The sequence below is a fragment of the Lipophrys pholis genome (genome assembly GCF_963383615.2).
Source record: "Lipophrys pholis genome assembly, chromosome: 8".
In the NCBI taxonomy this organism is placed as follows: Eukaryota; Metazoa; Chordata; class Actinopteri; order Blenniiformes; family Blenniidae; genus Lipophrys; species Lipophrys pholis.
Window position 1 is genome coordinate 20,576,190 of NC_137630.1, and position 15,345 is coordinate 20,591,534.

General features: G+C 41.8%; 1 protein-coding gene across 2 annotated transcripts in view; it reads left to right on the plus strand.

The window, feature by feature from the left end:
* LOC308113006 (sterile alpha motif domain-containing protein 10-like) overlaps window positions 1-15,345 on the plus strand; it is a 48,599-nt gene that overhangs the window by 5,886 nt on the left and 27,368 nt on the right. The window contains exons 1-2 of one of the 2 annotated variants that reach the window (XM_080468880.1): window positions 6,580-6,724; window positions 14,549-14,733. In XM_080468880.1, coding sequence (XP_080325006.1) covers window positions 6,664-6,724; window positions 14,549-14,733 — 246 coding nt within the window. In that variant the 5' untranslated portion in view covers window positions 6,580-6,663. Of the gene's footprint in view, window positions 1-6,579; window positions 6,725-14,548; window positions 14,734-15,345 lie in introns of those variants that run through there. The other variant, XM_080468881.1, reaches the window with a different exon arrangement.

Genomic DNA, 15,345 nt, shown 5'->3' on the forward strand with positions numbered 1-15,345 from the left:
TGGGACTTTGAAATTGAACATACGATAGGGAATCATTCCACTCATTGTCTCAACCTCTTTCAAAAATAGAAATCAATTTTTTTGCTTTCAGTCTGTCTTTCTTATCAGACACTCCTGTTTTCTTCTTTGTTCTCACTCGTCATGCTGCAGACAATATTTCACCTTTATTTTTGTCCAGTCGTCTTTCTTCTATATGCTTCTCCTTCTGTTGCTTTACTTGCTCTTCTTCTTACTTTTGTCAACATTATTCTACTTTTCTCTCTCCTTTTCTGCTTTATTCCCTGATGGGCATTATTACGCAGTCCCCTCAATACGACCTCCTCCAGCTATCACAGGACTGTTCCAGTGGGCCCTCAATTTACCATGTCAATAGGAAGCCAAGTGTCAGCGTGTCAGTTCCACAGCCAAGGTGACAAGAAGGAGGAGGAAGAGGATGAGGAGGAGTTGTCTGAATGCAGCTCAGAGCTCCATGACTCTTCTTAACCCCTACAAGTGACATGCTTCATGTGTTTTCTCGCACATCTATGACTTTTCTTGAATATTTTCCACATTCCCACTATATAAGAATTTAGGTGCAATATTCCTGTCTGTCGGTTTTCTCCCTTGCCATATTTCTGGAGTTGCATTCAAAAAAGGCCCTCTCCATTTCCCATCATTCCCACAATCCTTTGCATGCTCATTGAACATGTGACAGTTTCACTTCACAAACTTTCCCCTTCTTTTTCCTCCCACGCTCTGACAGCTCAAGGGAAGCTCTGGCTGATGTAAAAGCCATATGGCACTATCAGAAAGTGTCTCACGCCATCGCAAAATACATTTTGCAGATATTAATAACGTGCTCAAATAAAAGGGATATTTGTGAGGAGTTTAATCTGACATGTACATGTTTGCACGACACGAACATGTAATCTGATTTTCTGCCGTCATAAATAAGAAGTGATTAAAATAAATAAATAAATAAATAAATAAATAAATAAATAAATAAATAAATAAATAAATAAATAAATAAATAAATAAATAAATAAATAAATAAATAAATAAATAAATAAATAAATAAATAAATGAATGAATGAATGAATGAATGAAGAAGTGATGTAGATATCCTGGAGGCTCCAGAGAGGAGTTCATTGTTAGCCTAAATGAAACCTGCTACCTCACAAGCCCTTTCCTCACTCCCTATTCAATGATTCATTCTCAGATTGAGATTGCGTCTATGCTGTTAAACTTAGTTCTGCATGTATGGACCTCCAGACCCGATTTCCTCATTTTAAATTCCCATTTCTACAAATTCTCTAGTCTTTTGTTGCTCCAGTCCTTTACTTTGCTTCCTTTGCATCAGATTGTGGGAAACCCCGGTCATCGTTCTATGCACGCTTTGTGTACAATAGCACTCTTGAGTGTCTGCACCCTTTTGACCTGATTTAGTTTTAATCCACTGAGACATGCGGCTGTTGTACGTTATCCGTAGATTAGGATGGATTTGTCCCGTAAGAGTGGGAGATAGAAGCAGCTGGATGTGATTGCCTGAGTGCTGTGTTGGTCATAGAGGTCGTGGGACTAAAAGACAGAAAGCTCCCGAAGCAATAGTCACTCAAATGTTTGTTGAAGCACCTGCAATGATGTAAGACTTGTGCAGATTTTGACAGTTGCTCAAAGGCATAAGCAGCAGTAAAAATCTCAGTCCCTAAAAACATCTTTCCTCTCTTTCCACTTCATGTGGTCTTGTCCTCCAGTCCTGTTATGATGCTTTTATAGAAGTTGATTCCAGAAATAGCTGTTATATTAAACAAGGGATGACAGACGTTAAAGTGGAAACAAGACCAAAGTATTGTCGTGGGAGGCAGCTGAGGTTACGGCGCTGTCAGTCAGAGTTAGTGGGGGCGGGCTCTAAGCTGTCATCCCAGTGGTTCAGTCTTGCCCTACATATCAGGTCACTGGTGCTCTGCAGGCTGAGAGCTCAAACGACATATACATACATGGTTTTTGTGCACTGTTGCACATTTTGCACTGGTGGGCTGAGTCATCGGCTGTGGGGCAAAGAAAGATTTACAGCTGAGAACAAAATCAAGTCTGTGATAAAGTCTGTAAATTCAGTAGATGGAAGTTGCTTTGAAAATGGATCTCAAGTGATGCAAAAGGTTTTTAATGAATTAAAGTGGGTTTACAAAGGCGCCTCAAAGCCTGTAAAGTTGTCAATTTATTAGAGGTTATCAAGTTTGATGGTCTTATCTCGTCATCGGGCACTCATTAAAATACTTGAGAATCTAATCCCTCAAGAATTCTTAAGAGGTAAAAATGTCTCAATGGGCTTTCAGATATAAATTGTTGCCTTTATTTGTGATTTATATATACAAAAATAATTAGAAACTGGTTCAAATCACATACATTTCACCATTTTCACCTAAAAATGTGATGAATTTCTTACTGGATTTCTTTAGGAGATTGCCTACACACTACCAAGTCTGGCTATACTACAATGGAATTTGCTATTTGCAACAGAGAAGCCTAAATATGACTTACCAGATGAAACTTTGCACCACTTACACTTAACAAGAGGAAATGTGAATTATTGGTGAGTCATTTTCATAAGTGACGTATTAAAGCTTTTCTTTCTTGTCTCATTATATTAAAATAACCATAGCTCACGATCAGAAAGTGCATTAACAAAAATGGACGTATTGTTTCTGATATGGGTTAGTATATCTCTTAGATGGAAAGAGAAAATCCAGTAAACGTGGGTGCTTATATTGTAATGCCCCATTGTTAACATGATTTATCTCAGGGAAAATTAGTGCGCTTCAGTTTGTGTATGTCATTGTGTGCGAATCTCTGCAACATCTGACTATCTGGGTGATAACAAGGAAATGGTTCATTGGAGTGGAAAAGGAGAGGAGAGACTGCAGCTAGTATGCCACGTCAGTGTTCAAACACAATTACTGAAAGTACTGTGACACACACCATGAGAAGTACCAGTGTCAGCGTTAATGAGAAATAACACACACGTACACATGCGCGCTAAGATTGATTAATTGGTTGGTCTCTCAGAAAAGCCCAGAGCAGTCTCTGCCTCACTCGGAAACATCTGGCATCATTAGAAGTCAACATTTGGGGAAGTTATCAATAGAGAACTAATAAGTGTTTGGAAACCAGACACTGATGGAGGCTTGTGAGCCATTAGTCTCAAGACAAATGAAAGGACATCTTTGAAAGACAGTTTTGCACAACATTCACGATCGTAACTATGATTGCTGCCTTGCACAGTCCTTCTAATTGAGGCTCACTCTCTATAAAATACAACAATAATGTTTTATCCGGCTTTTAAAAAGGTTCACAACTAACAAAGGTTTCAGCAATGTTTCATCTTTGATGGCTCTAATTAGTCTTTGAATATAAAAGTGAAGCATTTGCTGAGTATTTTTGCTTTCGAGCACCTCTCAACTTTTTCAAAGATGTTTTATGTGACGTGCAAAACAGAACCCAGAGCTTCTGTCCTGAGCTTAGATGTGTCATTGATGCAGAGGTGGGACAAATACTCACTCTCTTTACTACGTTTAAACCACAAATACCTGTGTGAAAAGTCCTTGGTGAGAGTGTTTTCAGATTTTTACTGAACAGCTGTTGCAACAACAAGTAAGTTAGTGTTGGTGAGAATGCAATGAGTACTGTACAGTTTTCCTGCTGCATCATTGACTTTGGAAACGCATTGGAGAGTAAATCCACTAATGAGGAAAACAAATGAAGAGGTTGGCTCTGCCTCTGGGCTGAGTCTGAATGTCCTGAATTTTAGTGACCTCACTTAGACCCTGTTTCCAAGTGAAAATGCAAATCTTTCTTCTTTTCTCTTTGGTGTCTGTTTACGGGGCAACGGTGGTTGGAGTCACTGAAAATGCAACCTCTTCAAAACGGCTCCCGAGGTGGAAGTTTTTAGAAAAAATACTCCCATCGCTGCGCAAACGGTGGAAAACACAACTTTCTGAAAATGCTGCTACTTCGCACGGCCATAGTAAATAGTTATTCTGCACATGTGCGAATGGACGGACAAAAACAACACTGGCGCCCTCCTGATTGTCATGACTCTCAGTCCATATTCTCCTGGGATTTGGTAGTTTTATAGCTGAGAGTCACCGGGCGTAGCAATGCAACCTGGTCGTCTGTCCATATGAATCTCCGTGTACTCGCCATTGTTAATGTTTATAGCATGTTGTTCTCTGCGCCCATGAGGATGGGTCTCATTACAAAAACAAACAACAGCACCCACTAGTGGTCCTACAGGAGTTTCTGCCGTGTGAAGGCACATCGTTTTTAAAACGTTGCTGTCTAAACAAATAACCTTTGTGAAACGAAAACCCCAAAACAAGATGTTTTCTCTTGAAACATTGTCGTGCAACCGAGGCCTTCGAGAAGCAGTCTGATGCTAAACCACATGCACATGCACTTTTTTTCCTTTACTTGCATTCTCATCATAGATAAAATGAATCCAGTGGATAATCATGTGGGTCTTACAGCGCCATGGGTTTTTTATTTCTTTACCTCAGACCAAAACAAAGTCATTTTCCTTTTAAATTGTGGGTTGAGATACTCGGGAGGGTTGTGTATGCTATTTATATTGTCTTGAATGTTATGTAACATTTGCGCTGTAATTTGACCAGCATGAACAACCACGGGGATTTCTAACTGTAGCTGCTGCTTTTGGTATATGTTATTAAAGTTTAAGAGCCAGGAGGCAAGCCAAATACAATAATATGTGTATACTCTGTAGAACAGAGATTTTTTTTTTCATGATATGTTTAAAACAAGTAACGAGTCAGGTGAAATGTATAGGGAGTGAAATGTCGGCAGAAAAATGAATACTCAAGTGAACATACATGAATAAATACTTTAGTGCAGCAACATATTACAAAGACAAATTTGCACTGGTGATAATTCCCTGCAAATGCAATGTATATCCAGAGGAAGGGGAGGAGGAAATGTTCCCCAGGGATCTTTTGGCTTGGACATGAAGCTCCTGCTGTGACTTTATGTGTACAGATGACTGTTTGTCTCCAAACGTGCATGAACGCTACAGAGAGCCTCGCTATTCCTCCTAAACTGCCCCCCTTTGTACCAGCAGCTGTCGGCTGCATTACCTGACAGTGCAGCCTCAGGAAACCACGCGAGCACGAGTGAGTGTCTGTGTGTGCGGAGCAGCAGTAATTGGCATGTCCATCTGACTGAAAGGCCCGGGCGAAGTGGCAGTGCAGGAGTGGAGCTGATAACATGGCAATTAAGCTGAGAGAAACAGACCCCCAATCAACACAGCGGGGTGCTTACGGACTTTACGGAGACAGGTGGGACTACTGGGGCTGGATACTGAGACAAGGAGAGCCGGTGAGTGCCCCCAGGTGGGAGCTAATTTGTCTTGCTGCGAGACAGAAAACAAGCGAGTCGCGGAAGGCCTCGTACCAAACACTGCAGCCTGTATTGTGCCCACATACCACTCACAGGCCTTCAGAGGACACCTGCTGCTTCTCTCGCATCCTTTCTATCCGCAAACTGCACACTCGTAAAAAGAGTCCTGGCAAACTTTGGGGTTTATAGCCTCCTGTGCTTGTTGAGATAATGTGCAGCGGAAACAGAGCATAGTAATTTCAGAGTTTGATGGTCTTCGCCTGCGGTGGTACGGAGCCTGTTCTCAGCTGTCTCAGTGGCTTTGCCGGAGCTTCACGCCGTGGCCCCCTGCCACAACCCCGGCGTCCTGCAGCCACCTCTTTTCTTTGTTCATTCGCCCCTCCGGGAAGATTAGAGGAATTCTCCTGGATCACATCACACAGGAGTGCAACACACTTTAAAAGTTTCAATGCTCCGAGTTATATTTCAGCTGGTTGACAGAAATGGTACCACCATCATCGCCACTGCTGCTGAGTTTCTAATCATTCACGCTGCTTACGGATCTACAAACTCTGTCTGAGATTTTCATTCCCCGCCTGTCGATCTCTGCCTCAGATTCATTGGCACATTTTTCTTTTCTCTGCTGTGCTTTTTTCTTCTTTCCCTCTGTTTACCTCTCAGCTTCTGCAGAGCATTAAGTTTTATCTTTTCTTTCCACCAGCTCTCCATCCGTCCTCTGAGCCTCTCCTCTCGTCTTCTTTATTCCTCTTCATCTCCTTTTATACCCTCACCCTGGCCCCGTTGTGTCAGTGCCGGGCCGGTGTGGTGCAGATTATCAACTAACCCTTCACAATGGTCATTTATTCACTTCATTGTTTGCAAACCGCTCTGCGTTCAATAACCTCCGTGTTTACTTATGGAAATTTGTGTGTGCATGTGTTTGCACATTCTGTGTGATCGACCGGGGGTTTTCTTACCACGCTACATTGCTCGGACATTTCTTTGCTAATATGTCACCGAGGTCCATGAGCGCTGACAAGCACAGCAAACAGAGTAGGCTACTTGTGTGACTGTAGTGGTTTAAGGACACTCAATACTTTATTGAGCACTGAGCCCCCGCCCCTCCACATCTCTCAGTGCACCGCATTGATTCACGGACTGCATGTGACAATCAGAATTAAGTGTGGTTCGCTCTCATCACTGCGGGCCGGTGTCTGCATGTATGAGCGCCAACGTGTCGGATCACCCCGCAGCCCAAAGTGTTTTCATGTGGCAGCATGAAGAGCTGATTTATCTATGATCAGCAGGCAGATCCTGGTGGAGCCCTGCAGGACGGCCCTTCAGGTCATCGCTGAAGGTAACCCGTCACCACGTTCCCGTGTAAACAGCTTCTCTGATTTCATTTCATTCTATTGTAAAACCTCTTTAGGGTTGATTAGGAAACCATCTGGCTCATGGTTCCAAACAATTGGCTTAAATTGCTCCTGAAATGAAAAGATAATGTTTTGATATTGGAATGAATGCAAAGTTTTTGTGTCATGACCTGCTAAATTACTCATTTCCTGGAGCCTTTATCAAGGACACAGTGCTGAGTTTGAATGAGTATTTGGGGGCTTTAATATTTTGTATCAGAACATCCGTTATTCCACTCAGACTAAATATTTCCCTACTCCAGGGAACATCTGTAAACAAACACAAAATATTTTAAAGGCAAATTGTGTCCGAGCTGAGAAGTTATGTTATTTCATTTCCGGCACTATTTGGGTTTCTTTCTAGGAGAATACAGATGAGACTGTGTACATGACAAGCAAACTGTGAAGGCATTTCTGACAGCAGCAGCATGTAGTGAGAATCGAAAGCCGAGGAACAGTCTGTTATTTTGTGTGACAGCCCAAATAACTGTTATTAAACATCCAACAGCAACATAATGCTGTTATCCTCACACTTTTACTGCACCCAAACATCTGATGTTGAGATGTCAGAATCTGCAAAGTGTGAAATTTTTTAGATGGGATGAGCTCCCATCTGCTTCAGGATACCACTCCGTCTGAATGTGAAACATTGCTTTGTGCATATTAAGTTAGCTTCTGCCTGCTTGACCTTTTCATGTCAGTTTTCCCATTTCATGCTCTGTCCCTTTCCCCTCAATTCATTAGCATGCTCTAATCAGGCAAATTCAGATCAATTTGTCCGAGCTGTTGATGTGATCTGAATGATACCAGCGTGTTGACGGTGGGCAGATGGATTGATCATGTGATTACTCCACCAGTTAGGGAGGCATTTTGTATAATTAGTCAATATCTCATGAAGTAGAGCATGCACGTACAAACAGTTGCAGTATGCCCTTGAAAATGCATCCATGATGATACAGTAATATAGAGTGTTTATGCATACAGCCTCTCTGCTGGAGCTTATGTTACCGTTCTGTATGTGGATGGGGGGGCTGTATTAGGGTCATGGTGGTATATAATATACAATCTACATGAAATCCTGTACAACAGCTCGTCCATAAATTCTTGATCTACAAACACAACCATGTTCACTTTTTCTTGAGCTCACCAGAGAGGTGTCTGTTTTCTCTTTTTGAAGGTGTAGTTTGTAGCAATGGTGTCAAATCTAAATGTTCGGTATTGCTTGTTTGTCTGGCCCAATGAAATCCCAATGAAAATACCATAGTAATTTTAAACATGTTTAACGTTAAATACACTGTATCCTGTTATACTACTTGCATATTGTTTCATATCTCCAACACCAACATTAGTTCAACAAACCTCTTGTGCTTTCCAGGATGAGACCATCTAACAGTCTAACTTTACATTACCACATTTCAAAGCAGAACATGCCTTTCGTTTCCCCCCCCCCAGACTTACTGTGCTGTAGGGCTTCCTTCCTCCTCATTTGATATTCCTACATGCTCTCTTTTGAGGTGCCGGATCATTACTGTTGTACTGCTGCCATGCAGTGTTTGCAAGGTTTGCATGTTAAACTGCTCCCGTCCTGTAGGAATGGAAAGTCTTTTTTCCTTTTTAGAAAAATTTAAAATAACTGTCTCTGCTGCTCGCGTTCTGCTAAAATATAAAATAAAGCACTGCCTGGCATTAGTTGCCAACACATTTAATAAAACATTTTTATTTATCTAACTGATTCTTAGCGGTTATTTCAGTCACTAAATTATGTTCATTAGTACATTCAAGAGGCTGTTTACATGTTGCGTAAGCATGACGTCAACTAAAATGTTAAAGCACATTTATTGAAGATAACACATTAATAATAAACACCAGATCACTTCCTGCCTTGTGATGTGATTAAATGAGATGCAAATGGACATATCAAAACTCAAAGCACAAACTGCAATCGACAAATGAGGTGCTGAAATAAGCCCTTGTTTTTACTGCAGTAGCTTTGAGTTTATTCACTTACTGCTAAGAGTTTGCTTACTTTGAAATGCGACGTGAAAGAGCAGGGACTCATATCTACAATCACAGAAGTATTTATGCTAATGTGACTTCTGTTGAGGTTGGGCTTTGATAGTTTTGGATTTTAATTTGGGGACTTTTTTAATTATTCAGCAGCTGAACATGAATACATTTTAATGTTGGCGTGTGTCTTTTGTGGATTTACCAGTTTGTTTCTAATAGAAAGTGAAAGAAAGAGCATAAATTATGTGTCTGAATTGATATCAACAAGTAGTCACAATAATATTTCTCGTTATAAAATCTTTTACCTCAATGTTTTGGCAGTATATGCAGAAAATATTCATATTTGTAGTAGAGGATTTCAGATTGTATGTTAATCACATGACGTTAACTCTGGATTGGGATGTAAGAAGTGGAATATTGTGTAAATACTTGTTTTTACATAACAGTCTCTGGTGTAAGCTGAAATTACTTGCTGTGATGACATCTGACTGAGTAAACACTTGTAATTATTTCTGTTTGCCTGTTTGAATATCTCTAAAGCAGAATACACACAGCACATATGCAGAATTCTTCACAAACCAAATCAGTAGATGTTAGGAAAAGTTTACGAAAGGAATCATTGATCTGGTCTTTTTCCTGGTTTGGATCACACCTCACATCCTATTACTCAAACTCATCTCCTCCTCATTGTCCTTCGTCCCCTTCCTTCCTCCTCTGACATCCACTCTGGATTATTGATTGTCAAAGAGATCTAATCTGTCTTGCCATATCATCATGGGCAGACTTTGCTGTGAAAGGGAGAAACCAACAGATACTCACGATCATGTAAACTCGTCTTTCAGTTCTTCACTCCTTCAATAATTCTCTTTCATCATTTCCTCTTTCAATTACTATAAATATTTGCCTCCAAATGACACATTATCTTATTTTCTCTTGTTTTTTGGCTCATCTTGCAGGTTTTTCTGACTTTCTGTTTTATTTGTCTGGAGATTCATCCCTTCATCCTCGGTGGAGGTCCTGGCTGTGTCATTCCCCTGTACCTCGTCTTCTGTGTCGTTCCTCTTTACCGTCTTCCTGTGTGAAACATGGAGTGAGTTTCTTTGAACAGAAGTAGATATGACAGCCAGTGGCCTCAAGTGCCCGGTTTAGGTGCACTGTGTCTGTCTGTGTGTATATTTTATCTAAAGTGGTCTGTAATTGTATGTTCTCTGACACGATGATGGATAAATCAATAGTTCTGTCCGTCTCCGTGGAAGTGAGGTGGGGGCTCGAGTTGGAGAATAAAACCCATCCTGTCCTCAGAGCAGGACCTTTTTTTTTTTTTTTCCCACTTTCATAGCACTGCCTACAGACAGGAAATCAAGGTCGACCTGGTATTTCTTCTACCAGCTTTTGTTCTCTGTTATGTGCTCTCAAGAAAGTGCCAGCTCTCACTATCATAGTCATAAAAGAAAGGCCAGCTCCACCTACCTTCTGGGTTACTCTTTGCATTAGTTGCCCCTGGTTTGAATGCAGAATGAAGCCTCCATGCACATGACTGCATATATAGCCCTTCTCTGCATTCGCTGGACCAAACAAATGCAGACAGGGATTATACAGATGTGTGAATAAGCGAGTCCACATGCTGGCATTGTGCATCACATCCATGTATGTATGAGTATCCCTAACGCACACAGTCATACGCAGAGATTTCGTCGGCATTTCCAACCGCCTATGTCCTGATGAGAGTTGGAGTCCGCGTTGTGGGCGTCCATTGTTTACTTCCATTTCCCTGTTTGCGTGTTCCCATGACACTGATCGTTTGTGAGAGGTAAACCTCAGCCCCAGCCCCTACGACAATGTCTCATGTCAGAGAGGATAATAGACTGCAATGCATCATGGGAGAAACCCCTGGGGTCCTGGGTTTTATATTTATTTTTAAAGCTGCAACCAAATTCTTCTCCCGTGCTTTAAAATAGAGTAATTTCATGGCTCATTCCTGGGGTTAAATCTGGGTCTGGTGGAGTGGAAGTGTTGTAAATAGACCCTCGCTTTACCCCAATCCTCTATGGTACCAACAAATCGGGATCATTGGTAAAAGTAGTGGAGTTGGCAGTGCTGGTCTGGTCAGTGCTATATTTAGGACTTCAGATTTAATGTGTTTTACAGGCATGAAATCACTGTGTGATGAAGTTTCACCACCTTGACGATTACAAAGAAATGAGGGGGACTGGGTTTTTTTTTTTTCTTTCCGCTATTATAAATCTTGGACTACAAATTGTGAATGTTATCTTCGCATTGAATAAGAGGTGGGGAGGGAATTGATGCCAATAACATGCTTCTAAAGTGTACTATATCAGTCTCTCTGTGATGCCTTAAATCAGGTGGCTCAACCAGACTACCCACCTCATTTCCCATGCGAGGAGATCAAGCAAACACACACACGTGCACAAATGGACCTTAAAGTTGGTGCCAAGGTTATGCAAAAATCTAACTTCAACGAAAAAAGCCTACACAGCAAAATAGTACCCATGGGCCAATTTAGATGGTCCCTTTTGGAGTCAAATGAGTAATGTTCGGTGATGCCATGTTAATCTACTGAGGGATTTGGCTTGGAACGACCTTCCAGGGTGCCGTACCTGAGAGCTTAATTACCTTTTCAAAAGGGAATACCTCCGAGATTTAGCAGCCGCTCTGCACAGCAGATATGCTGCTCAGTCAAGAGGAGGTGATATGAGGTTACACTTCACTGGGCCGAGTCATATTGACCTATCTACCCTCTATACACACACACACACACACACACACACACACACACACACACACACACACACCTGTCTGACACTTTGCCCTTGATTCTGGCACTTTTACCACAACTCTTCTTCGTTTCCTCTGTAGGCTCGAGATTTGAGGGCGAGAATCTCCTATGACAAAAAAAATCCACTCTATCATCTGATATCTAATTTCTTTTTCATCAACTTACTGCTGCTCATGAGACACATATCATACTTTTTCTTTTTATCCTGCCTCCCACAATTCACCCCTTTATCATCCCCCGTCTTCCCACCCCTCCCTCGACTGGAGGTGATAAAAAGTCACAGCAAGGGCAGCAGGAGATAATGCAACAGCAAGATAGTGACAAATGGGACAGTGGAGAATCGCTGGATGCCCAGGCCGATCAAGTATATGTCGAGACAGAAAAGAAAGGGTGACAGATAACCCCTCCTGCTAACTGATGGAGGTGGTAATAACAATTTAAAATAAATAAATAAAAAAAAGATATGAAGACCTTTAACACAGCTAGATTATACTGACTTTGCATCTTGGCATGTGTTGCAATGTCATTTCAAGAAACCTGGAAGGTATGGATATTTAATCGTCTTTGGCTGATTTGAAATTCTCCGCTGTATTCAGCGCCAGCAGGTTAAGCCAACCAAGTCCATTAAAGTTTGCAGAATTAGCACTTTGTCTTCGTTTTATGACTGCTGAAGGTGGCGAGCTCTGACACGATGGCAGAGATTGAGATTTCCGCGAAAGGCGGGAGTCATTAGCCTGCACTTTTTCATGTTAAAAGCGATGTCTATAATGTGCATGTTCCCTATCTAATAACTGTGAAGCTTTGTCTTTAACAGCTTGTGAAATGAAGCTGTTTCGTGGTCGATTAACGTGTCTGCTTTCCGAGCTCTTTTACCTCCAAGCAGTTTGATTGGGTTGCACGGATTCAGAGCTAATTTACAGCATGTCTCCTCACTCTCGTTTCTGTCTTATCTGTCTGGCACTGGCTTTTTTGCACTTTCTCCGATCTCTTTCTGTGAGATTGGCAGGTCTTTAGGGTTGCAAGGCGCTTAGCTTCCGATGTTCCTTCCCCCTGTCTCCTCCCCCTCAGTCTGACTGGCAGTAATTACATAAGGAAGGGCTTGGTTTGTCCCAACGACCCCAAAGCCCTGACAGCCAGAAAAAGACAGGCTGGAAGAAAGCACAAGGAGAAAAAGACGGGAAACGAGGAAGATGCTGCCTAAGAAGCTATAAAGAGGGTAACATATAGAAATGAGAAAGGCAGAAGTGAGAGAGCAGAAGAGAGAGAGAGAGAGAGCGAGAAAGAGAGAAGCGGGAAGCGAAGGACGGGAGGCTGAAAAGGTTACACATCAGTGATTTCTGACAGGCCTTTTTTTCTTTTTCATCGCCACCTTTTTTCCCCCATTCGTCCATCATGGCTGTGTGAACTCTACTTTTTTCTGAACAGACTTTTATGCTGAGAAAAAAGTGTTGTTTTTTTTCCTCCTCCTATTCCTCTCAGCTGCAATCAGGTGTTTCCCACAATCCTCAGCTGTCATAAATAAGGTCTCAGTGGTCTTATGTGCATTTATGAAATGGGAATGAAAGTCTTGTTTCCACTTGTTTTTGGCAATTTTCTTCTTGTTGAGGACATATATCTTACTTATTTGCTTATTCGTTTTTCTAAGACACATAAGAAAGACGACCAAGTGTAATTTATTGAAATGACAAATCCAATACAGAATAGATAAACAAATTTACAAGATTTTCTGTGTTGTGTAATTCAGCTTGATATACAGTAGTTAGGAGAGTGAAGGAGAAATTAAGTCATTCAAGCAAGGAAAAGGTTGGGTTTTTTTCCCCCTCAAACAATGCTTTGACGTCGTTCTCTTGTAAAACGACTTTAAGTATTAAAAAGTAATGAATGCAACATTTATTATGCCTTGTTCTACTTTTAGCTCTATCATCACCAGGCCTGTCTCCGTGTCAGCGGCTGCGTTTACAAAGAAAACCAGAGATCTGGAGGAGAACATGTTTGAGAGAACGCTGCACAAACAGTCTACATTTTCTGACTGTGACTCAGTTGTTAGTGGCTGTTGGTGGGATGATGATGCATTGTAGATTTCATAATCTCAGGGGGAATCAGTTTGTCCCCTTTCACTGAATTGGACGTGGCGAAGCTACAATGTAGAGCAATATTCTGGGTGATCTCTACATGCCTTCGGGAAATAAATCCCTAGTTGTGTGTGTTAAACAGGCAAATAATTTAAACTCATGTTATGTTAGTAACTGAATTCCTTCCCTGTTTTTGGTTCTGTCACATGTTCACTTGACCTTTTTCCATCTCTTCAACTGTCTCCTCTCCTCTTCTATTATCCACATTACATCACATGAGTTTGTGCTTATGTAAATGGAGCAAAGGCTGCGTGTCTACCGCTTTGAAATAAATCCACAGCTACACATGACCCACCACAGTACAGTAGCTCTTTCAACTTGATGTGATCTGCAGAAGATGCCCTGTGGCTGTCACACAACTGTACTCTGACCTGGCGCTGACAACTTGCCTGCTTTATTGTCTCACATCGAACACTGCTGCGAGGATAAGAGGGCAAAAAACACAGACAAAAGGGAAAGGGGGACAAAATCCAATATTCATGATGCAGGATTTAAATAATCAAGGATTAATCTGGTGAGAGAGACACCGTTCCAGAAATCATGTGCAACCTGTGTAAATATGCACTCAGCATAATTGGAGATCGCAGTGAAGTAACACTGTTGCCCACCGCCATCAACAAAATATCCATCTGTTAGTAAGTAGCTGTACCAAAGTCGTGTAATGTAATGGAGTGAATGCAGCCTGTTAAGCTCTTGGAAGATTATCAGTCATTTATTCTGTTGGTTTGTTGCTCAATTCACACTTTGAAACCTTCTCAAATAAGGACACACGGAGGCAATCAGTGTCTCATCAGCCTGTCTCCTTCTGTTTTCTCTCCTCTCTCCGTTCTCAGCGGCGTCCAGCTTCAGTTTTTGCCGTGCCTCCCTGGAGCACACGGTGTCTGCTGAGGAGCTGAGCTACCAGCTGCCGCGTCGCGCCGGAGGAAGCAACCTGACCTGGCATGATGGCCGTGGCCAGAAGACCGCACACACACGCACAGTCAAACTCCTGCAGCAGCCCGGCACAGAGGGCATCCAGGTATAAACACTTCTGCTTGTGAAAACAGATCCGGGTGACCGTGGCTCAGGTGGTGGAGCACGTCGCCCTCTCTTTCCAGAACTGACGGCTTGACCCTCAGTTCCTCTCGTCCGCATGCCCAAAGATCCCACGCTGAAGTTGGTATTGATGGAGGGCGTGCACCTCGCATGTCAGCTTGTGCCGCCGCTGACGTTTTGACGATTGTTCAGTGCCTTGAGATGAAAAAGCACTACATTTCTCATGAGTACTGCTTCTGTTCGGTGGGTGAAGCACGAGGACTTAGATTTATGCATGTTAAACAGAAAAAAGTTTCTCAGGCCTGTGCAGACTTGGTTTGATTGACTTATCATACAAAAAAAACCCAACAAATAAAATGTTGGTTTCATCCCTTAGTGCTGCATCATTATCCTATGATTAACTTTCATACAACAGATATGTTGTTGAAATGACTGTGCAGTTACTGACAGATAAACTTAATTTAGTGTATACTTAAAAAATCTAGAACATCCTCTAATGAGGTAATGACTAATGAGCATACTCATGCAAAAGTAAAACAAACTATGGGAACGTGAAATATTGTTAAAGTGTCAGTGCATTTAACCCTCCAGTTGT